Here is a 24,325-nt window from a genome sequence, read left to right on the forward strand (position 1 = left end):
ACTCCTTTTTCTTTATAAAAACGGCAGAGTGAATTATTAATCATGATATCTCAGGTGAGTGAAATCTATTACTTCCATCAAAGAGTTTTGCTTGAAGTATCTGTTTTCTTTCTTTCCATTTTTTCAATACTGTTGTAAGCACTCCTTTAGAAATTGCTTCTCAGAAAGATTTTATTGCGAAATTTGCTATTAAAAAGGGATCTATCTGAAGAAGGGCGTCAGATGACACGAGAAACTCCGTCTTTACATGCATCTTAAGAGTTTCGGAGCCAAAGGGCTAAAGGATATGTCAACTTCGCGCTGAAATGAAATAGAAAGCATTTGATGCAAGAGGCACAAATTTAAGTCTCCAAAATTTCGGAGATGAGTGATGAAAAGCAGTTCTCTTTTATAGAAACAACTGATTAAAAATTAAATTTATATTGCCTTTTATTCCAAAAGCTATATTTTAAAAGCCAATAAATTTGATAGCGATTGTATCCATCAGCACGGGTTTAATGTAACTGAAAATTCATCTTGCGGTGGAAGGTGGTGTGGTGTATTTAATTATGGCAAAGCACACTAGGGCTATCTGCCTAAGAGGAGGGATGCCTTTCGTGGAGGACTTTCTAAGGGAAACTGGCTCGTATACACGTTACACATGGTGAAAACCACGAAAACACCCATGCAGCCAGCCCGTTCGCGGGATTTGAACCTCGGACCGAACTACCACTGTTCAGCGACTTTACCGCTCGGCCGCTGGTGGGCCTTGTGGTGGAAGGAGTATTTAGTATCTTAATTATTAGAAATTCTGCAGAAGATCCAAAATATTAAATGCTACTTTTAATTCCTGAAGCGAAAATTCCGTTTTCTTGCATTTTCCTGCTAGCTGAGATTTTGAGGCCAATCTCTGGTATATTACTCGTGTTGTCCTTATTTCGGGCATCCGTAACAGTGACTTCGGCTTCTAAATGGTTCCTAGAGGTCGGCCTTTACTTGGTTCTCTAATTTGCTTCTTAGCATTAGATATCCACCCCGCCCCGTTCACCGAAGAAAACTGGAGGGAATTGCATTAGATAAGAAAGATTTTTTTTTCCTCTATCACCAGATTTTTTTTTTTGGGGGGGGAAGACAGGTCATCTTTTAGATTTTACAATAGGTTCCCTAAAGACATTAAGCATGGAGCTTTATCTTCTTTGAATAGCTTACAGTTGTAGATCAAGAGACCTTGTCAATATTTACATAGTTTGTAACATAGCGTCAAAGAAGTCTACTCTAGATAAGCCTTGGAAGATAGCATTAACACAACTGTCTACGGTCGAGTTGCTGATATCTGAAGCAAATCACTGGAGTTTTACTTCTCCATAAGTTTTCATGCTGATATAGGTGGAATAACAGATTATAATTTGTAAATATAGTTTGTCTGAACAACAAAATTTGGAGTCAGCCGAAAAATATCTTCAAACGAAAAGGCAAACAATTAAACACTAAATATAGAAATATTATGAATTATAGCTTTACATTTGATGTAACTGCAATAATTTATTATATATTTGTCAAGAACGGGGCATATAGTGAATTACATTAAATATGAAACTTAAAAATCAATTTTCAAGTTTCAAATGACAGTCATGTTCCGATTTTACGTCGTTAGTCAAGATGGCGTTAATTATTCAGAATAAGTTACAGTTGCAGCATGATCAAATGCATATCAGAAAGATTATGAGGTTGTGAAATATGCAAGATATGATTTTTACTTAAATGTTTTGCCATCGACTATGCGAAAGTGCAGAAAAACTATTGTTTATTAATGAAACCAGTAAAGAAAATCTACTGGAAAGACTGACATCGTAGCATCCTTGCAGGAACAAAGCAAGCTGTTTGAGGTAATAAATGGGTGTCCGATTAATACTATTGCATAAAGATGTGTTGAATTATATATTATTGTAACTGCTGTATTATGTATTTGGGAAATAGTGTATAATACCTTTGTATTATATAGTCCTCTCCAAATTAAAGAACTGACTATAGTCGCAATATTATTATAATGAATTAAATATTATTATGCATTGAAGCCGTATTTAAACAGCCGAAGTAAATAGGTAACCTTCTCACTTTTGGCTTTTGATGGAAAATTACAGAATTAGATCTCCGCATATAATCCCAATAACAGTAAATTTAGATATGCGCGCCCTGACAAGACTAATACATTCGTTACTTTTTGGTTGCAATAGGATTATCCTTAACAGCAAACTCAGCGACAAATTCGTCAGTTATTTATTTTAATTAATTTTGATTGGAAATTGGTACAAATATTAATTTTTCTGGTTTGAGACATAATGACTTTAGAGATAATTGTAAAATTTTAATTAAATATTCATCAGTTTTCGTTTAAAACTGCGACTTTAATTCGCTGTTCATATTATATAACTGTAGATAATTTTTTTTAAGTTCATACGCTTAATTTAAAAATGAACGACCAAAACGTTTCATACACTTTGAAAATTTTGAATTGTTGAATTTTTCTTTCTTGATTTAGTTTAAGTATTGTATAATATGTCACACATTTCAAAGGAATCATATTATTTATTAATTTTTCCTTTGCTGTTGACTATTATTCGTTACATAAAACTTTGTTTTGTTGCAGCCTTCTTTTTCTCTATTAATAATAATTCTATTTCTTTTTCTCTATAATTAAAAGATAATTTTACATAGACATTAGAGCATAAAATTTAGATTTTTCGTTTTAAAATTAAATAGATTTTAATTGGTGCTTTATTTTGGGTACAAAATGTCAAAATGAAACTTTTATTAGATTATAGAACACGAAAAGAAATAAATTCTATTTTATTATGAAAAAATAAATATTTATTGAAATTATTATCGTTATTTTAAGAAGTTTCATTTTGTACTCTGGATCTGAAAATTATTTTCGATTTCTAATTCCTGATTCGAAGAGAATTACCTGAAACAATGTTTTGAAGAACTGAAAATAAAATTAGAAACTTGTATAAGCAAAACATTAAAATATTGCTATAGTATACAAATGTCATAAAAATATTGGCACAAAAGAGAATAACATATTCACAGATTAGAAAATAGGGGAGTTTAAAAAACGTTCCTACTTCTTTAATGGGTGTTTCATGTCATGTTGGAGATCAGCTGAAGCAAATGTAGTTGAGCAGGAAAAGAAGCTTCAGTTTTATATGGTGCGATTTCCCAAGCTGGGGACTAAGAAAAGGTTGTGATCTACGGTACATTATCTGTGACCTAGGGCTCAGTTATCTATTGGTGTACGCTGTTTCTCTTTTACTATATTTTAATCTAACAAACAGGATAAAATTTGAAATTTTCATTAGGCTAAGAAGTTAAGGAAATATTATATTTTTAAGAGTGTCTTTATTTCATTATCATGAAATCAAATCGCGGAGCTAATTTCAATGTAGATTTTTAGATTAATACCATTTCGGTAAATCATGGTATTCTATTTTTAAAATACTCACTGACATTGATAAAGTTATGATATGATTTTTGTTGTTTGACTTCTGAATCAGTATTGATAAAGTTATTTTAATCGGACCACGTATGAGAACCTTGAAATAGTTTATTGTTTTAAAGAAAATCTTGAATTATATGCCTTTTCTGTATTTTGGGGAGTGGGAACGCATAATGCATATTGAAGCAGAGTACTTCAATTTGGTTCTAGAGACATTAGGTATTTTGGAAGTAGAAGACGAAACATGAGCAATGCACGCCCTCGCCGGGACTCGAACCACGGACCTCTCGAATACGCGCCGAGAGTGCTGACCACTACACCACGAAGGCGTGCCAAGAAGGTGGGAGAAATACTTTATATACTCCCCCTTTTAAAGGGTGACTGAGGATTAGGGGACCAGTCGCTAAATCCTGGTGATGAAGAATCACCATCCACCACTTTTTTTTAGTTCGGGCGCCACTGTAGAGACATTAGGTATTTTAGAAGCAGAAGACGTGAAAAATGAGCAATGCCCTCGTCGGGATTCGAACCACGGACCTCTCGAATACGCGCCGAGGGTGATGACCACTGCACCACGATGGCATGTTAAGAAAGCGGGTGAAATACCTTATATGGTTATTAATATCTGAATGTGATCTTAAAATTTTCTACGCAAATTAAAATTGAGACTTTATCTAACTACCATTATTTTCAATTTAAGAAGAAACCTAACATGAATGATTTCGTTTTTAGACTCAAACGTGTAAAAGAAGTTCTTGGTCGCAAGCCATATCTGATGAAGAAGATAAACCTGGAGTGGGAGTTGGCTTCGTCAATCTCGGGAACACTGTAAGTATTAATTCTCGATCAAATATTTTAGAATTAGCCTTCTAAAATAAAAATGATATTTAATATTTTTCAAAAACATCCTTAATACCTAAATAGTACAAGGCTAAATTTCTCGAGAAATGCATTTTTGAATCCACTCATGTGATACGTGTGAGCTTCCAAGATTTACTACCTTCAGATGGTATATTAAGCAACTATTTAGTCGTGAAATGTTCATTTTGGGAGATAGCTAATTATTAAATTAACAAAATTTGAATAGCAAAGTATTTTTGATTTTACACTGACCCGACGGTGAAACGCTCTGTGTGGAGGATATTTTAGTGGTTTTTGCCCTGTCTTAACTAAGCAATACGTCAGAGTTCCCATACAAAATGACATGCGAATCCTTTCTTTTCATGGTACTAAGCTCTGCGTAATCTCTATGCGTTAAATTGATTAAGTTATTGTTTTAAAACTTTCTCTTTAAATGAACGACATATGAACTATAAAGGATTAAAATCGTGTATGATGCATGAGTTATACTAGAGACCAAATACGTAAATTTATTTTACGAATAGTTTTCTATGCTTGTAAAATTCTTTAAATAGGCATAAGAAAGAGGTTAGACTGTAGGATCGTTCTCTGTTTTTCCACATAAACTAAATTAGATCCTACAATGAACCTGGTGAATTCTCGCGCAGGCGTGAATAAATACCAGCCCAGAAGAAGGATGAAAGTAACCCTTAATTAAATTCAAATAGTTAACAGAAAGGCACGATCTTTGTGCGTTACAATGGGCCGGCAACTTACGGTGAAACTAAAAACGTAGAATGTAATTCAAGTCAAAAACCTAAAATAAGTAGCACATAAGTTACGCCTAACAGGTTGACTCATAAAAACCTAACAGGCATGATGATAATCCGAAATGGTCAAGAGGTTTACTAGCGTAATAGCGAAACAATAGCTAGCGAAAACACGCTCTGAATAAACTCAGAGATTCACCCGTTTAAATACGCACTTCACTTAACCTTAAATTTACATCCTGGCGAGAAAATGTGAGGGGAAGGTGAGAAGTTCAGTAAAGGTTTCAAACTTAAAATAAATTTGTTATGCAAAATAAGGGAAACCCTACAAGACATAAGTGCATTTAACTTCAAAATACATTTTTAAATATATTTTCTTTCATTTCATGTAGGCTTCCAACTATTGTAAATACTGTATAAACGTCAGTAAAGTAAGGAAACACCGAGAGCAGCGGATTGTTATGAAGGTTTTATGCACACATAAAATACAAAATGATTCACAAATATCCATTTTAGAATAGTTGCATAAATGCATGGATTTTAGATCATTAGATTTTGAATAAAAGAATAATTGTCAACTTTTGAATAAAAGTTTACCAATTTGGTACTATTCGGTTTCGAGGGCCGTAAAAAAATTGCAGCGAGTTCTATATTTCTTTAGACGCCATTGAAATACTAATTTAATTTTTAAATTCTTTTTTGATTTTACATCCTTTATTGATATCCTATGGATTTAACAATTTGGGAATTGCCCATGACGAAAAGTTGGCAATAGAAATTTGCTAAAGTGCAGAATCACCCACTGCTTGACGCGTTTTTAAGAATTGCACATACTCGGTATCCATCGACCTATTTTCACTTAAAAAAAATCCTAGAATTGCACAAAAATGGCACTGCGCACACCCTTCACTTTATCTATGTACACATCGAGCTATTTTCACTTAAAAAGTAAAAGAAAATTGACAAAAATCCAATTTTTTTACCCTTGTAAAAAGCGGCGAACAAATAAGTGAGCGATTCTGCACTTTACCGAGAATATTTTTAAAGAAAAGGCATCATTCATTATAGAAAAATACGTTTGAACAACCAACGAGATGAAATTATGCTTTAGCGATAAGTCGGTAGCGAAATAGCGATGCAGGCATCCATTCAGTTATGTTTAGCAATTTTTATATAAATTATAATAATGATCTGAAATAGTTATTTATTCTTATGCTTCCATTCAGTCATGTTTAGCCTTTTTCATATAAATTATAATAATAAAAATTATTATATGAAATTAACCTTTCATTTAAATTAAAACATCAATCTTATAGTTATTTACTATTATACTTCCTTTCTTGCCGCAATTATTAGGGTTGCCGCAATTATTTTTGGCAGCATTGGCATCAACAATAGTTTGGCGATTTTTTACGGCCCTCGAAACCGAATAGTACCTAAACTTGTTTTTAAAAAAGATCTTTTAGAAACAAATAATGTTTTTTCCAAAATATAAAAATATCACTATTAAATGCACATTTGTGCATTTTTGTTTTATGTTCTGGTTAAAGTTATAAAATTTCCGACATAATTCCAGATTTGATTTGATTTCAAAAATTTTTTTGTATACTAGACTGAAAATGTAATTTATGTACACTTTTTAGTTTTCTAATAATTGACGGTGTTTAATAATTCTAAATTACACAAGCTTTAATTTTTCGTCTCATATCAGTTTCTTTCAATTAAACATGTGTGCTTTATTTATTAATAATTATGTGCTTTTAAAATATTTAAACTGATGAATTGACCGTTATCTGTTAAGAATAATTATCTTAAAATGATTGGCGTACGAAAAGGGTGAATGTAATTAAGCTTTTGCATTCCATTGGCATAATCAAAGGACTGCAAAAGATTATTTGTAGCTCTACGAAAGTATGTAAGACTAATTCAATACATCGCTTGAAGCAAATCCGGAAAACAGTCTCCAGACGGCCGATGATCTGTCCGAAAGAAGAAGAAGAATATATTATATTACAAAAAAAAAAAAGGGGGAACGAACATTTCAACAAGAATATATTTCATATTAGAGCTAAGGATGATAGAAAAAGGTCTTTCCATAAGGGATAAGAAATAAGAGGAATAAATATTAATTTCATAATAGATGAAGAGATGCCTAGTAAAATCCCTTCAGTATATAGTCGCATCTAAAAAGTTCAAAGGAACAGCAATAAATTAGTAAGAAAGATTTTATGTTTTTATACTGTTTTTCGATTTTCGATTTAAATTTAAGAGCAGTAATAAAACTTAAATTTGGCATAATATAGAATAACCATTCCACATTTTTGTTTCTAGGAGCGGGAGGCGAGATAATGAAAGATTCGCTAATAATAACACGCAATTTAAAGTACAGTTGACTAGATCATATATTTATATCAGATAATATTAATATACTCTTTGAATGCTTAAAAGAAGTAATAATTATTACAGTTTTTAATAATTATATATAATTATGCATAATAATTAAATAATTTTGCATAATAATTACGTTACTGAAATAGAAATATATCCAAAAAAATTTATTTTTGCCTTAATTGCAACAAATTAAAAATTTGTTACTGAAATTATTACTGAAAAAAGTAAAGTTTAAAAGGAAATAAAGAGAACTGAAGTTAAGTAAACGGTATTTATTGAATTAGTATTCTAAATTATATTACATAAAGTTAAACATTTGTAGCTTTCAAACTAATTTATTAAGTTAATTTCGGACTTTTTCTTTATTTCATTTCTTTTCTGCAAAACAGAATCAGCACTAACAAATTAAAAATTTCTTTCTTGATGTATAATAAGTTCCAGTGAACGAGTACTAAAACGGACTTTAAAATAAGCTTATTTAATTGAGATTCAGAAGCTGTATGCAGCTACTCTAAATGGTTCATCTGGTTTCAAAATACTGTAATTTTTATAATTATTACACATTCAATAATAGCAAACGATACATAAGAAAAGTAGGATAATCATGAAGTTTCTTCAAACATTCTAAATGTTCTATATGTGTCCCATTATTCTAAATGTTCTATATGTGTCCGTGTTCTATATATGATCATGCGATACACATCCAAGTGGTAGTCGAGTCTTGTCTATATTTTTTGTTGTCGTTCCCTGCCAATTATCATCACAGCAGTATTGAAGTATTCTGTGAGCTGCACTAATGTTGTTGGCAGTAGATAAGACTTCGAGAATTTCCGACTGAGAAAATTGATAGGGTACAAACTTGCTAGTCACCTATTCAGACAATCTTTAGATAAATATAAATTACTATTACAAACGTCATATATTTTCAGTTTAAATGAATTTTTTTCTTTTTCACTGTTGAATTTTTCTCAGTGGTGGGGGAATATAGTTAGAATTTTGATTGAATGAGAGAAATAAGGAATACTGGTTGCAAATTAGATTTTTTAAGAATAATAATAAAAATAATTTAAGTCAATATTTCATATGATGCAACCTAAGTTAGCAATATGACACTTCATGGATAAAAATTGTATGAAAGAAGAGTTAGTCTTTTAAATATAGATGCAATTTAAATTTTAAATGCAAGTATTGAATGCATTGCTTTCTCTCCTATTTATAAGTAAATATTAGAATTTTCCAAAGTAGGAGTAGTTATGATTTATTTCATTTGGAAATTACAAGTAGAATTCCATATACAGTCAAAAGTCGTTAATCCGGACTCGTCGGGACTTCGGCGATTCCGGATTATCGATTTTTCCGGATTATAGATCATCAGTTTAAATCGCGTAAGATGGCATGCAGAAATTCTAAAATTAAAAATATGAAACCGTAACTTATGAAAAAGAACAATTATGATCTAAAGGGTATCAAAATTTACAAAAGAAAAAAAAGCTTAATATTTATTTGTTTACTTTATTAAACATTTCTTTCAATGTAAGTTGTTTAAGTTGCTTCGCTTTATGTGATAATACTTTCTCTTTAATTCTATAAACAGACATCATTTTTTGTTCAGTTACAAAGTTCCGCTATTGAAGTCCCTTTAATTGCTGTGCCGAGAATACCGAATAACTTGTCAATCGAAATTTTTTCGTTTTCACTAACCTCTCTGACACATTCTTCATGTCTTTATCCATTTTTTGCAGCAATTCCACTTTTTGTTTGATGGACATCGAAACATACTTTCGTTTTGTACGATCCTTTGGGAGCTCCAGATTCGGAAATTCTATTTGACATAATCGAAAGTTCAAGTTTACTTTTATAGTATTGCTCTTACAGTCTGCAAAAAATAATAAGCCGGATCCAATTCGAAAATTAAGGAACAACGCAATCATCAACATTAACTGAAATAGATAATTAGATAATTTTAGCTTATACCGTTCGTTATACATAAAACGCGCACGCGAAAACGTATTCTGCGCTTGCGCACACGCAAATGCGCAGTCGTAAGAGGTCTTGCGCGCACGCGTAAACGCCTATGCGCATGTGTCAATGCGGCGCATGCGCAGAAAGTTTTTAGTTTTGAGGTCCGGATTATAGATGATTCCGGATTATGGGTGTCCGAATTAACGACTTTTGACTCTATATCATAAATTCAAGCAAGCAAATTTAGCGTAAAAATTTTTTAAATTAAAGGATTAGGAAAGAAATGATTCTGAATAAGGCATATTGATATTCAGAAGTAAAAATTCAGAATTACATTCAAATGCACTCTGTTATTAATTAAGCAATTAATAAGTTCTATACGTTTTTGATTGATCGTATTATTTGAATACGTAATGATGTTTCTGCTGATGAATCAAATTCTTTAGTTAAGCAAATTGTGGTTAAAGGTCTGAATATAACTTTGACTACTGAAAAAGGAATGTATGTTTATAAAACTGAATCATAGAGATCTAAAGCGGCAGCTTTTGCTTTTCAGTGAAAATCCTCACAAACTCTGCCAGAAATTTATCACTTTAATGTTTTAAGCACCGTAAACCAGTGGTCTCAAACCGGTGGCCGGCCAATATATTTTAATTATGTCTTTATTGAAATGTGTTGGAAATATTACAACCAAGTTTCGATCACTTTCATGACTTTCAAAACGATTGTGAATAACGCACTAGAAAACCTATAAATGAAGCTAACTAATTTACAGTGTAACATAAATCGTACAGATTTGATTAGCTTTTATTCGTACTGGTCAAAAAATAAATATGTTCAGTTACGAATTTTTGCGCTAAAAATATTCGGCTTTCCATTTATATGTGAACAGCTTTTTCTCACAAATGAAAATTAATAAGACCCAATTGATTGACCAAAGAACATCTAAATTCCGTGATGAAACTAATTTCTTGTAATTTCTCTGCAAGGCTACGAAATTTATCGGAAAAGAACCACGAAGGGTCAAGCTGAAGTAAGAAATAATAGAAGTTTACAATTTTTTGCATACAAATGTATGTATTTTTCAATGCGTCGAAGAAAAATTTAACAAATAAGAGGAAAACCGGATTGCCATTGGCTCCGATTAATTAACCGATTTAGAACCAGTTGGCTCCGATTTAATATCGGTGTAACAAACTTAACGGTGAGAACAGCGCAACCCCGCAGATAAACTGCTCTCAAGAGAATCAAGTAGCCAACGTTGCCTTCAGCAGGCGGAATACGCTCTAATTCTACCACCTGAAACCTTCTTTTAAATACTGTCTCTTTCTTCCTCACTTGAATAAGCGCGAACTAGAAATTAGCATTCTGGCACGCAAAAGGAAAGAGAGAAAGACGGAAAAGCTAATTAACATAAAACAACTGGCAAATAAATGTAAATGAATACTTTACAAAGGAAACATAGAAATTTGCTATTTTTTTGAAACTGTCCGAATGCTGTTGCTGTTTTGGTCATAGCACTATTCTCCGGAAAGAACCGAAAACAATGTGCGAGAGTGGAAAGCGTAGAGCGAAAATGACACTGAAACTCTCCGGTCTGGCACATGTAATGCAATGTATGCTTAGACGTAAAGCTTAGGTTTGTCTTATTATAGAGTTCTTCACTTGTATTCTGTTAAATTAAGTGTCTAGGAACCTAGTGAACTGCGTCCAAGAACAGAAAAGTAAACTCAAGAAGGGTTACTTACCCTTTACATAACTTAAAATAAGATGAACAGTCGGTCCTTTTCTTAGGAAAAAGCATTCACTTGGGCTTAAACTCAAAATGTAAGAAATAATGACTAACTAAAGAGATTTAGCCGAAGCTAACGCAATTCTAAACTAGTTTGCGCGTAATATTAAATTAGCCAGAGAACTATCAAAGGGCACGTAATACGGCCGAGCGTAATAATACCTTAGAGAGACGTAGCCCAAAGGCAAACGCGCGCTGCTCAGGAATCCTCACTCTTTCTGCTGAAGTCAGTTGATTTTGATTTAAATGCTATTCTCTTTCTCATTTGCATTTAATGTGATACTAAAAACTCATTCTGGTAGGAAGCTGTAAGTTGAATCTAGGAAAGATAGGAATAATACTTTAAATTAAAATAACTGCTATAAAATTAAAATATACCTTACATTATGATGAAATGTCTCAACCGCATAATTCTGACTAAACAAAAAAAATAAGCAAACTTTAATTAAGCTATCCAATTGAAGGAAAAAAAACTGGAAACATTTGACTGTCTTACTCTTAATTATACGGTCCGATTTTTTTTTTTTTTTTTTTTTTTTTTTTTTTTTTTTTTTTTTAAAAGCCTTGTTCTTAAACCTTGTTTCAAAGTCTTTGTAATCTGAAATAGTACATCTATTGTCAAGATATGGATAACTGAGGAATGCCGTGCTTAACAGTTAGAAAACATGCATTTATATAATTCAAGTGCAAAGTTAAAATATACTGAATAGCGTGTTAGAAAACATATTACCTTAATTATATTGCACGCGTTTGATATTACGTTCATACATCAAACAGCTTCGCGAATCATGCATTTTTTAATATAACAGGATTAAACCGGAATACAAAATCACATAGTAGCACAAATCAGGGAGAGATATTTATCGAATCATTTTTCAATTGATTAAAGTGCATAAAGCTATTATAATTATAAAGAAAATTATTCACCATGATTAGAATACATAAAGTGAATCAGATTAGAAACACCCACCAGAGGCAGAGCGGTCAACTGAACACTGGAAGTCATTGAACACTAGTTCCGGCCTGAGTTCAGTTTCAGACGAACGGGCTAGCTGTATGGGTGTTTTCGCAGTTTTCTCCGCGTCTAACGTGTATACTACTCAGTTTCCCTTAGAAAGTCTTCTTCCCCTTAGGCAGATAGCCCTAGTATGCTTTGCCGTAATCTCAATTAATCAAATCAAACCATCAGGTTAGAAACAGTAAAGGAGAAGCTCTATTATCAGCTGTTGTCTCAGAGGCCCCCAAGTCTCTAGTTACAATCCTGAACACAAATACAGTAAGAACAATCTGGTAAAAATCCGGCCCTCTCAGGAATTTGACAATGCCGGTCAACAAATTCATTACATTATAAGTTTGTACCTATATAATGCGGACAAAAGGATTTTAAAAGCTTTATTTTACGTATTCAAAGAAGAAACAAATTTTATTTGAAATTGTACTTACAGTTTTCTATGTATAATCTTTAATTACTCAAAACATAGCAGGATATAAATTTCAAGTATGCGCGAGTAGCAGTAGGATTCATTAGTTCTCTTGTACTATAGTGGTTATTATGTACTGCAGATTTAATAAATTTATTTGACATTTTGGCAATCTTACGCTAGTCAATGTTAGTTAAAATTCTTCATCTGTATCTACTTAGTAAACACCTCAGTCTACTAAACTGAACACTGGGCTATGCTACATCATCAGATGGACAGCTCGTTGCTTTGAACTTATTGTCCACCTAGTGGAAAAGTCTATAGCTACAGTCCCAGCAAAAGGATGGTAGATCTGTGACAACTGTCTGCATAAAAACATGTTTATAAACTCAAAAAGCATTTTCCTAATAACAACAGTACAAGTACAGTTACAGACAGCAAGAAGTAAAAAATATTTATTTATACGGTAAAACTGATTAATCACTCCAAAACTGAATTAAAAAGTTTCACATTTTAGTTCGATTCACAAAGTATTGAATAATTTAGAAAACTTCATAAAAGTCAAACTAGATCAACAGCAAAAGCAAAATAGTATAATTTCATAAATTATTCTGTTAAACCCACTTGGTATAATATTATACAGGGTGATTCAGAATTCATCATCAATATTTGGTGGGGAGGTAGGGAATAGGAAAGGAAGGAGATTTCACATAGGAAAGTATGGGCGCTGTGTGTACGAAACTTCCCATATATTAAAGCACAGCTACATAAGCATAGCTGTGTGACGTGTGCAGCCAGTCGTCATTCGACTACGTGACTTTGTAGAAGTAACATGAACCGGTATACGTGGAATGAACTTGCAGATATGCATGTAAATGTCAGGCATATTCCAGAAGATCCGGTTGTCCATGCAACGCCGTTGTGAATCATGCATTCTAGCACATGGTCAGCAGTTCGAGCACCTCTTGTAAGTCTATAAAACCGATGCAAAGAAATGTTACATGTAAGATAATAAATGTTTTTTTTCCTTACTGCTTCCTTCTTATGTGTTCTTCTATTGAACTGGGGTCATTTTGCCCTACTTCATGGCATATGCGCCCATGCATTCCTATGTGAAATCTCCTTCTTTTCCTATTCTCTACTTCCCACCAAATATTGATGATGAATTCTGAATCACCCTGTATATTGTCATGTCACACTGCAGCCGTTTTGAAATAAAATACTTATGCCTTGTGCAGTGGGCATTAAAAATTATTGCGTATTTATAACACAAAAGAATAAAAAGATAAGATTTAAATTGGTTTTAATATATGCATATAGAAGCAGCAATCCTGCACAACATTTACAACACTAAAAAAAAGTAATGCTGAAATCAAATCTCAATCAGCATACCATAAATACAGGGCCCACCAGCGGCCGAGCGGTAAAGTCGCTGAACATTGGTAAAGTTTGAATCTCGCGAATGGGCCGGTTGCATAGGAGCCTTCGGGGATTCTCCCCATATCACTGTATACAAGTCATTTCCCCCAGAAAGTCCTCCACGAAGGCATCCCTTCCCTTAGGAAGATAACCCTTGTGTTCTTTGTCGTAATCAAATAAACCAAACATTCAGCGAAATTGTATGTCTTTTTTTTCTTCAGTGTACCTATTTTAAGAACAAGGACTCATATGACATTAAATTTCTACTAAAAATATTATAACAAAGGTAATATTCCATACTTTATTTCAAAGCATTTAACGGGTCCTTTATTCGAATGCTCTCCCCAAAAAATATGATGTTCAAAAAATATAATTCAGATCCACAGATCAGTACTGATTTCTCAAAAATTACATATGCTTTGTTGATTTGTGTAACAGCAGAATGGTATGTTTTTGAAAAACTGGAGAAATTATCTAAACGCTGTAACTAATTTACCGAAAGTAGCGATAGAAAGTAATAAAACAAATTATACTTTTATTATCTCACCAATTTCAATCACATAATATTGAACAGTTTACAGAAACAATTTGGTTTATTTTTAGAATATAAAAGACTGCCTCTCATGAGATATATATCAAAGAACCCGTCTTATGGTGCTTCCCAAACGTTAACGTTGAATAATTATTAAATTGTTATCTTAATCTTGTATTTTTAATAAAATGTACACGATTTTAATCCTGCATTAAGCTTTATTTAACTGCATATAAAAAATAATGACTAGTCTCCAAATACGTTTTAATCCTTCTTTGGTATGCTATGTAAAATGTAAGCCTGCCCATTTTTACGCCTTTCGTCTTATGCATTTGATATAAGGAAATAAGGAAACAAACAGATTTCTCATTGCTCAGTTCCGATAAATATTCTGTTATATGAAGGGTAGCGTTATTAATAGACGGACATTTTTTTTTGTTTGTTTCCCAGTGCTTTATGAACGCAGTTTTGCAGTGCCTGTGTCATACACAACCTCTTGTAGACTACTGTGTCAGAGGATCTTACCTATCTGATATAAACCACAGAAGTCCAACCCGCGGTGATTTGATGAGAGGTGAGTCCATTTTTTAGCTTTCTGCGTTAGTAATTTTCTGGTAATGTGTGTATTAATTATAACTAAAAGACATACTTTTATTCTGAAAACTACTCTATCGGAAAACCAGAGTACTATTTACATAGGACGAAGGTTGAAATTTTGATTCGACAGAATTATTTATCTTGTGCTTTTACCCTAACGCACGAATTCAAGAGAAATGGGAAATAAATTTTAAATATAACTAATTAAAGAAATAATTGATAACTTCTACATAAAAAGAAGGTTCACTGTTTTAAGAAAGATGAACAACTTCATTTCAAATGCAGAAGAGATTTCAGAGCGAAATTTTTCTAGTTACAAATATGAAATTAAAGTTGAAATCAGTACCACAGTCTTACATTTTAGCTTAATATACAACTGCCTTGCACATATATTCTCTAGTTCACTCAATGCAAGATAAATTGTTATACCAGAAAAAGGAGACCTACCGATGAATAAAACTTATCTTTAATGACTGATCCTGAGATCTTCCGGAGAATGAAGTTGCTGAATGATTTTTTTTTTTAGTAAACAATTCATTGAATAAAAATTTTAGTTAAACGGAAATTTTCTAATTGAATTTTAATTGATTTCATTCAACCAAAAATTTCGCAAAATTTAAAACAGATTGATTGTTAAGTAAATTTTCTTTTCCTGTCGATAACGAATTAAGTACTTTTGTAAAGCCCACCCGGGGCTTCACCATTGCGGAAATAAATATTACGTTACGCATAAATATATCCATATATTAAGGTTCATAAAAGCTCTAAAAAATTGACAAAAATCTAACAGATAGGCATAACGAAATCCTTTTTGCACGAAAGCAATTAGTAACGAGTCCCCCCCCCCCGTTGAAAAAAAAATCTTAAATAATTCACATTTTCATGATAAAGATCTACAGTAAACATCGCAGTCAAAAAACTACATTCGATTTCAAATGGAACTTACTCAATAAAATCGTCCAATAGTAATTTAAGTTGCACAGGTAGATGGTAAAAATGTTACTGCTATTAGCATCTTTTCACTGCATCAGCGAAGTGCAGTCTGTGAATGCATCTGCATGGTTATTTAGAGAATCTGGTTTAAATCAGTGACTTTAAATATCCAAGCAATCCATGTGCTGGTGTTCGGCCCTTAAAATAAGGAGACGTGCAATGCTGAAATAGCGGTCTTGGCCAGTTGTATTGAGGAGAAACTGCTTCATATGTGATGCCACATAAAGCGGTGGCATTTCCTCTTTTAGACTTTGTGTTATGTTCCCGCATAGGAATTTCAAATACATCTGTGCCATGGAGATAAATTCTACACTTCCTCCATGCGTTATGTAGTTATACAGTATGCCACCCAGCTCCTTTCTATACATAGCGTTTCAAATACACTAGCAGAAAAAATTAAAGAATCAACTATAAAAACTCATGTAATTTGAATGATTTTGCAGCTAAGAGCATGGAACTTGCACAAAATCTTTAGCTTGTCAGGTCTGATAAATAGTCAAACTGCCAAACAGCCCGTTTCTGCAAAAAATAAATAAGTATAAATGAAAATAAATAAATAAATAAGAATATATGAAGTATGATATGAAGTGAGATAGCAGAAAGTTAGTGTTACAACATTTTAGTGATACACAGAAGAATTTAACAAAGTGTGTGGTCACTCTTAATGAAAAAACAAGCTTTAAGTAATATCATTTTCGCCTACTGATTTTTTTCATTGCTATCTTGTTAATTATTATCTAAATTATAAACAATGCTTCGCACGTAACATAAAGAAATGGGAACTACTGGATGTCTGACAGACAGACAAAGTATGCCAATCATGTCTGACAGACAAAGTAGACAGATGTCTTGTTTTGCACCCACTAAGTCTTTCTGCACTGATCGGCGAAAAATCAAGCTTAGGTGCGAAGGAAAGGTATATAGAAAGAGGGGCAATTTTCGTGTTTCAGAGTAGCGTAAAAAGGAACTTCGTACATTTTATACGAATTCAAAAGGCCAGGAAGAAAAGATGGGACAAAATAAAATTAAAATAACTGGCCTAAAAGTAGTGGAGAGAAGGGAAAAAAAAAAAAAAAAAAATGGGCATATAGAAGGAAAAGGAGAAAATTTTCCTTACAGCTGATGTCCATTGTGGTACGCAGAAATTCACAGTTTTTCAAAATACATTTTCATAAGAGCGATATCAAAGAAAAAATATAATATCGTTATTTCTTGCTGTTCGCTTTAGACTGGAAAACGTGAAAAAATAGCGTATTAGCGATACGTTAGTTGCTAAGTGCTGTTTTTTTTTTTATCTTCGCATTACTTTAAAACGAGTTTGAAAGGAAAGAAATATTCAAGATCTATAACTATATTAATGTTTAGGGAAGATTAGCGTTATTATCATGGAAGTAAGAATAAAAGAAGACTTCATGCCTGCACTACGCCCGACGCAGAGCTTTAGTAGCCAAAAAGAATGTATTTTGTTTACATTCAGAGCATGTTACGTTGACAGAGATTTAGTAACACTTCCACCCACGACAATTCCACACAGATCAAAAAGCGAGGACACTTCCGCATAAAAGAATCATTCGTTGTTGAATGGGTAATAGAAATGTGTACAGGTTAGTTAGTGGCATTTACGCAAAAATCACAGCTTAGTTATTTTTAGATAATTTGCAACACCGGTTTCGATTATGAATTTGTTTTATAAAATTCTCTGATACATTTGAAAAAGAAAAGTAATTAATTCAGTATCTATGCGCAGTTGTATACAAAACTTGTCTTATTTCATGCCCAGTGATTAACAGAGTTATAAGGAAAAAATATCAAAGTTAAGTTCCCTTTCTTTTTTAAAAAATTCTTATTCAGCAACATGTTTAATTGATGAATAAATGTAATACAAAATTATATGAAAAATCTTCGTTATTCAATGCATATACTGCTGAATAAAACGTAACCCATTTTTATTTCTTAATCTCATCCCTAATAAAAGGAGAAAAATTTTAGTACGGGTCGCTACTTTTGAAACAGTTTCAAGATATGAAAAAATCACAATGAATGTTATTAACCTGTATATCAATGCATTTTGCATATTTGAACCTTTTGAGTTACCTTCAAATATGTAAAATTCAGGTATTTATGAATTTAGATCAACTAGTCATTTCAACTGTTTCAAAAAATGAAGCAATATTAATATGCAGAGTAAGGCAATCAAGATTGTGATCTGATGACTATGAAGTTACTGTTTAAATGTAAAATGAATAGTTGTTATTTATCATATTATCAGAGAACTATTAAACTGAATAACATTTCTAAGAGAGGTATTGAATGCTTTGCCAAAATATATTTACTAGAAAATTTGAATGTGATAATGAACGTATCCAAAATAGTATTTTAAGTCAAAATTTTGAAATTTGATGGCTAAATGTAAATATAAAATTATGATTGTTAAAATATTTGTAATTAGCACATAAGTCATGTTAAATTCCTTAAATACGGTAAAGCGAGGAAGGGCTATCTGCCTAAGGGACGAGGTGTCTTCGTGGAGAAGTTTCGAAGGAAAACTGTGTATTAAAAATAATGCATGCAATTTTCATTCAATGTACACATATTATGTAAAACATTCAGATATATTATTGTAAATTTAATAAAAAAATGTAGTGAATGGACAGAAATTAAAGATTTCCGCATGTCGAAAATTAGAAAATAATAAATATATAGGGGTATTTATTCATATCCTTGTAAAAATCACGCATTCGCCTTTAACAATACTATATTTATTAAATTACTCATAAATGTATTTGGAAATGAAGGATTTATTCATTCATAAGCTTCATCGCATTAAAAGATGCTTAATTTTTCAAGCACGACATAAATAAACTGTTTACTCACTGTTACAGTGCTCTGTTACTTCTGGTATTATTTTGGTAAAACGGGGTGTTAACGCGTTTACTGCTTCCTTCTTCTGTTCACTTTTACCAGTATTCAATAAGTTAGCAATGAATAGGCAAAAAAGCATAATACCATAATAAATTTAACAAAACTGTCTAATAATATAAAGACTAAAATTAAATTTCTAATTTAACTATCTGAGAATGATCAGAAGGAACTATATATTGATATGTATACCGTGCGCATAAACGTCCTTACAGGAAGGATCTTTAGTTTGGCTCACCAGTGGCCCAGCGTTAAAGTGTCTGAACGCTGAAGGATTTATTTGCCATTAAGGCTTCATTTATCACGAAGGATTTATTCATTCATTTATAAATCCTGTGAATGTTACTGTGAAGAAATCTAGTTATTAAATATGTCTAAATTTATAATGAATATGAAAATTATCTAAATATATAATGATCTTAACATTTAACTGTAAACATAAACTGAGATTCTGTTGACAAATATATTTATAAAAGTATATAAGCAAAAATTATTCGTACCTAAAAACACTCTATTAAAAGGCATTGTAAAGCACAATATATTATGAGATGCATACTTAAGGAAGTAAAGTAGAATTCTTAGAATGTGTATTGTTGAAATTTACAAGTTTTAAATACATTAACAATCCCCTTTTATCCCTTCCAGATATACTCAAAGAAAGTTAAGCACATGGAAATTAAAATTCAGCAGCGATATTTTAAGTATTTCACTATTAAAATAAAATGTGCTGTAATTTGAAATGAATCGAGCAGAGCATTAGTTATAGAGTGACTATGATTTTTGATTTAAACGATGTCTCAGAAGCTGAAAATCATCTCGTACTTGAGAAAGTATTTTAGAAAGAAGCTCTGTGAATAGAAAAGAAACAATACGTAATTTTAATATTAATAATACACTAATTTCAATTTTTGTAATCGTTAATCGAATAAATTGAATTACCCTGAAATTTCTTTATAATGTATTTAAAGAAAACTTGCGAAAACATTTCATTCAAATTAAAACTGTTCTGAGCAAACTGTTTTGGGAAAAGTATACTATTTAATTTTGTTAGGAATGAAATGTTATTTAAAAAATGTATTCTTTCACATACATAGGAGTTTAAAATATGCTTAAATTTACGACGTAATTACAAAACGTTTACCTTTGATCATGCCAAAACCTATTGAGCAAGTCACTGAATGTTTCGGTCGCCAAGAGGGGTGCATCACTGTTTCAAGGCAGTGTATGAGAGAAACCATTTTGTGCCTCTACTGTATTTCCTACTTCCACGGTTATTATACAGACCTTAATTTGAATTCAACAAAGGTTTAGTGCATTGATTTGGAATATTTTGTAACCGAGGACTAATCATGAATAGTAAAATACCAGGAATCCGTTACTATGCGCCGTTAGTAATTGTGGCACCTTACAGTATCCCCCGACACGCTTACAAAGTCCACATTAAGATTTTTTCCCAAATTATAATTGAATCGGGGAAAGAGCTACATTTTCCTTCTCATTTATGCTGAGAAAAGGAGAATCAAAGAGCCCCCAAAAGAATTTTTTAATCCTAGATTCTCTTAGTCTAGGACTAGCTCTTACGTTCACCGGTGAAATTTTTCTGGGGTACTTCGGATGTTATATGCTAGTGATCTCGTTACAAGCTCTTCTCTTCGATATCTAGAAGTGCTATTATTTTTCCTTGATCCTACGCTGAGCTTTTGATTTGGCTGCAAAGAAAAAAGATGCTAGAAGTGAAAGGTGAGAAGAGCGTAGAGGCCAGGTTATGAGGACATTTTCCAACGCAGAGTTCTCTAAATTCTTTAACTTGAGAAAAATCTCAGAATGTTACGCCAAATTGATACGTGCCATTCTTCTGACCCCCTGCGAGCCGAATTATGAGTGCTCGGCTTGATAGCATGGCTGCTTCATTTGAAGCACTCTTCAGCATAATTGTATAATTGTCCAGCGAATGGGTAAATATCAAGCCAGGGAAGTGTGTTAAACTATGGACACTGCGTGTCCATCAACAAAGGAAGTAGAGATTACAGTATTAAAAAAGTGCGGAGAAGGTGGAAGGAATTATGCATAAACCAATTACAAAATAAAACAGCTTATTAAATAAAAATGGGGAAATTTTTCAGTGAAAACTGCTCTCTGATATACCTGGAGAGGGTAACATCTAGTTTTTTTAATTTAATTTGATTAAGGCGAGGCACACAATGGCATCGCCAAAACGTAGGATACGCCGTGGAGGATGTTTTAAGAGACACTGGCTCGTATCTACGTTACACACAGGAAAAAAACACAAAAACGCCCATGCAGTTAACCGAACACCGGATAAATGATTCGAACACCGGACCGAACTACCGGCGTTCAGCAAATTTATCACCGCTGATGGGCCTTAACAGTCAGTTTCGATTTTAAACTGCACCTTCGTAAGATAGGCATTATTGAAAGAACTGGCAGTCCAAGCTGCTCATTTAATGGATAAGAGCTTTCGTAGATGTGATTGTTTCAGCTGAATTGTGACTAGGTTAAGATAGATTTCTTAAGAGTTTAGGCAAAAAATTCTCAGGAAACCCTTTGTATTTTTGAGCACCTAGTTTTGAAGATAGGGAGCTACAGCTTTATTAAAATAGTTTCATTATGTTCGTCAGAACTGGGCCAACTGTTTCTAACTTATGGAATGTGCACAATGAGAATTCGTTTCACACTACGTGAGATTCCTGTAGTTATTAAATAAGCTATATACAAATTAAAACAAAACATACTCATAAAATTACGAATTCTGCAAGTTTTGGATCCATATTACTTGGAACCATAGACAATAATTAATAAGAGAGGTAAATTCCGAATCTTTAGACGTTTCAAAATTTCTGAAATGGTAGCAACATACTATATGCCTGCCCACACCTCCCATATTCTTCTTTTACTTATTCTTACCTCATATGCTTGAGACAGAATACTTATCTACGGCTGTTGTTCAGCATTTACTAGAATCAACATACCAGTGTTCTACCAAATACTACTTTAATTAAATAATTTTAAACTAATTATTTGATACTTGTTTTAATTTTTTCCGACATAAGAAGATTTTGTTTAAGCAATCCGTTATCACGAAAACTCTGATCAGTTAAGTGAAACATAGTTGAACTGGCTTTGTCTATTTGGAAATTTGATTGGCTGTAATTGCATCTGCTCAGTTATGTACATAAATTAAATATGTATCCAAAATTGCAATATGATATTTGCATACTGCAAGTCTGCTACTGGACTGCTAAGAAGCTTTAAATAACTACATCAGCGAAATAAGGTATTTTGATAAATTTTCTGGGAAAATTTTAGTGGAATGCAGATTAACAGAGAAATAAATTTGTGTCTCATATTGAAAATTACTTTGTTCTGTTTAAATTACTGTTATGTAAAAGTACATGTCTGTAAGGTCTTTAATATGGAGCAGTAACTTAAGTTTCTACATACATGGCAAAACCTTTTAACCAGCGAATATGATGTCTTAAACATTTCATCTTTAATAACTCCTTAATTAAAAAAATGTAAGTGGGTTTCGAGTCACAATTGTACACTTTTCAAATGTTACAACACTGATTACAAAACACATTGCATGCATCATCGAAAAATCGATGCAAAAAATAACTAGAAATAAAAGAAATATTTTAAAACTTACTTTTTGTCATTTCGGTTACCGTATGGAATTAAGTAAAATTGCATGCATATATACAACTTAGAAAACCACCCATATTTAACACTTCGGTCATCTATATTTGAAGGACGTTCATTCCGTTGATTCGCAGTATGAATGATACCATTCATGACAGGTGCGATAGCAGTACGTAATTTGCAGTAAATAATTATTTAATATTTATATATTTGCAGTAAATTGTTATCCTTGCAATATTTTCATTATTAATAATTTGACTTCCTTAGGGAGGTGTTTGATTTCTTAAGGCGGAAAAAATTTCACTTTTTAATTCCAAGATTTTTTTACGTCGGTAGTAGATTGAATTAAACAAATTTTATTTTGATACTTAAAAACAAGTCCAAAAGTACCTTTCCGACCTTAGCTACTTCCTTCAGTTTGCTCGGCAATTAGAAGTTGGATAATAAGCTTCTTGCCATTTCCTTCCACAACGTCATTCATTCACTTTCACAAATATACCATATTCAATATTAAAGAGAGATCTACCTAACTTCCGATTTCAACTAATTGTAACTCAGAATATTCTTTACAGTGAGATTTTCAAATACTTTTTGAATTATGACATAATTAAATATTTTTTCAGTTTTCTTCTTACACTTTTCCCGCTAATTTAATAGAATATTTTTTTTCTTTTTCCCAAAACTATAATACAATAGTCATATTTTATTTTTAGGGAATTAAATATCCTGAACTTCTTTTTCTACTGTTCTCAAGAAGCATTTTACCCGCATATCTATCCATTGTGAATTAATTGCTATTCCGAAGCTTTCGTGTTGACTTTCAAGTAGCCTTATGACATTATTGCCCCTAAACCATTTATCACTAATATGGACTTTTGGACTTTTTAATATATAAAAGGAATTTTTAATGCATCCTTTTATTATAATTGACCGTCTGTATTTCAAAGAAACCCATAAAATTTAACACATCATTATCAGGGTCTAGAACTTTTCGCCGTCGCCATTTCACCACCGGGAAATTTTGCCGTCAAAAGATATTTTTCTTTATATGACTGTATTTTATTTTCCGGTATTATACTCGCATTGAACTTACTTAGTCTAATAAATCTGTTCACCTTCTGTATACTGAATAAAGGTTGCTTTTAATATATATAGTTATTTACAAGTATGAGAAATTACACATAGTTAGTTGGAAAATTATGTCAGTGTCAAAGAGAACTGGGGCTAAACTTCTGATATAACAGAAGTTACATTATCGATTTTAAAATTATACGGCTACAATATTTACATGATTCGTCAAACTTTCTTGAAATTTTAATTGGCTAGTTCAGAGAAATCACTAATACATTTTTATGAAATCTGAATGGGAAACGGAATTACTTTGGAATCTTGTCAGCCCCTTACTCTCTTAAAATTAATATGTCGTGTGTAACGGTGTATTTGTATAAAACTGTACACAAAAACCTTTCACATATTATTTTATATAAAATGTTTATTAAATTAAATTAAATTATTAAACTAAACAGAGTTATTAATTTAAATCAACTTAATATA

At 32.1% G+C, this 24,325-nt stretch overlaps 1 protein-coding gene across 2 annotated transcripts in view; it reads left to right on the forward strand.

Moving 5' to 3' along the window:
• Usp2 (Ubiquitin specific protease 2) overlaps positions 1 to 24,325 on the forward strand; it is an 89,335-nt gene that overhangs the window by 28,455 nt on the left and 36,555 nt on the right. For both annotated transcript variants that reach the window (XM_035351316.2, XM_035351317.2), the window contains exons 2-3: positions 4,208 to 4,303; positions 15,053 to 15,176. In XM_035351316.2, the coding sequence (XP_035207207.1) occupies positions 4,208 to 4,303; positions 15,053 to 15,176 (220 nt within the window). The remainder of the gene's footprint in view (positions 1 to 4,207; positions 4,304 to 15,052; positions 15,177 to 24,325) is intronic.

Source organism: Stegodyphus dumicola, chromosome X1 (assembly GCF_044657685.1).
Source record: "Stegodyphus dumicola isolate Sdum_Otavi_A_Nest chromosome X1, ASM4465768v1".
NCBI lineage: Eukaryota > Metazoa > Arthropoda > Arachnida > Araneae > Eresidae > Stegodyphus > Stegodyphus dumicola.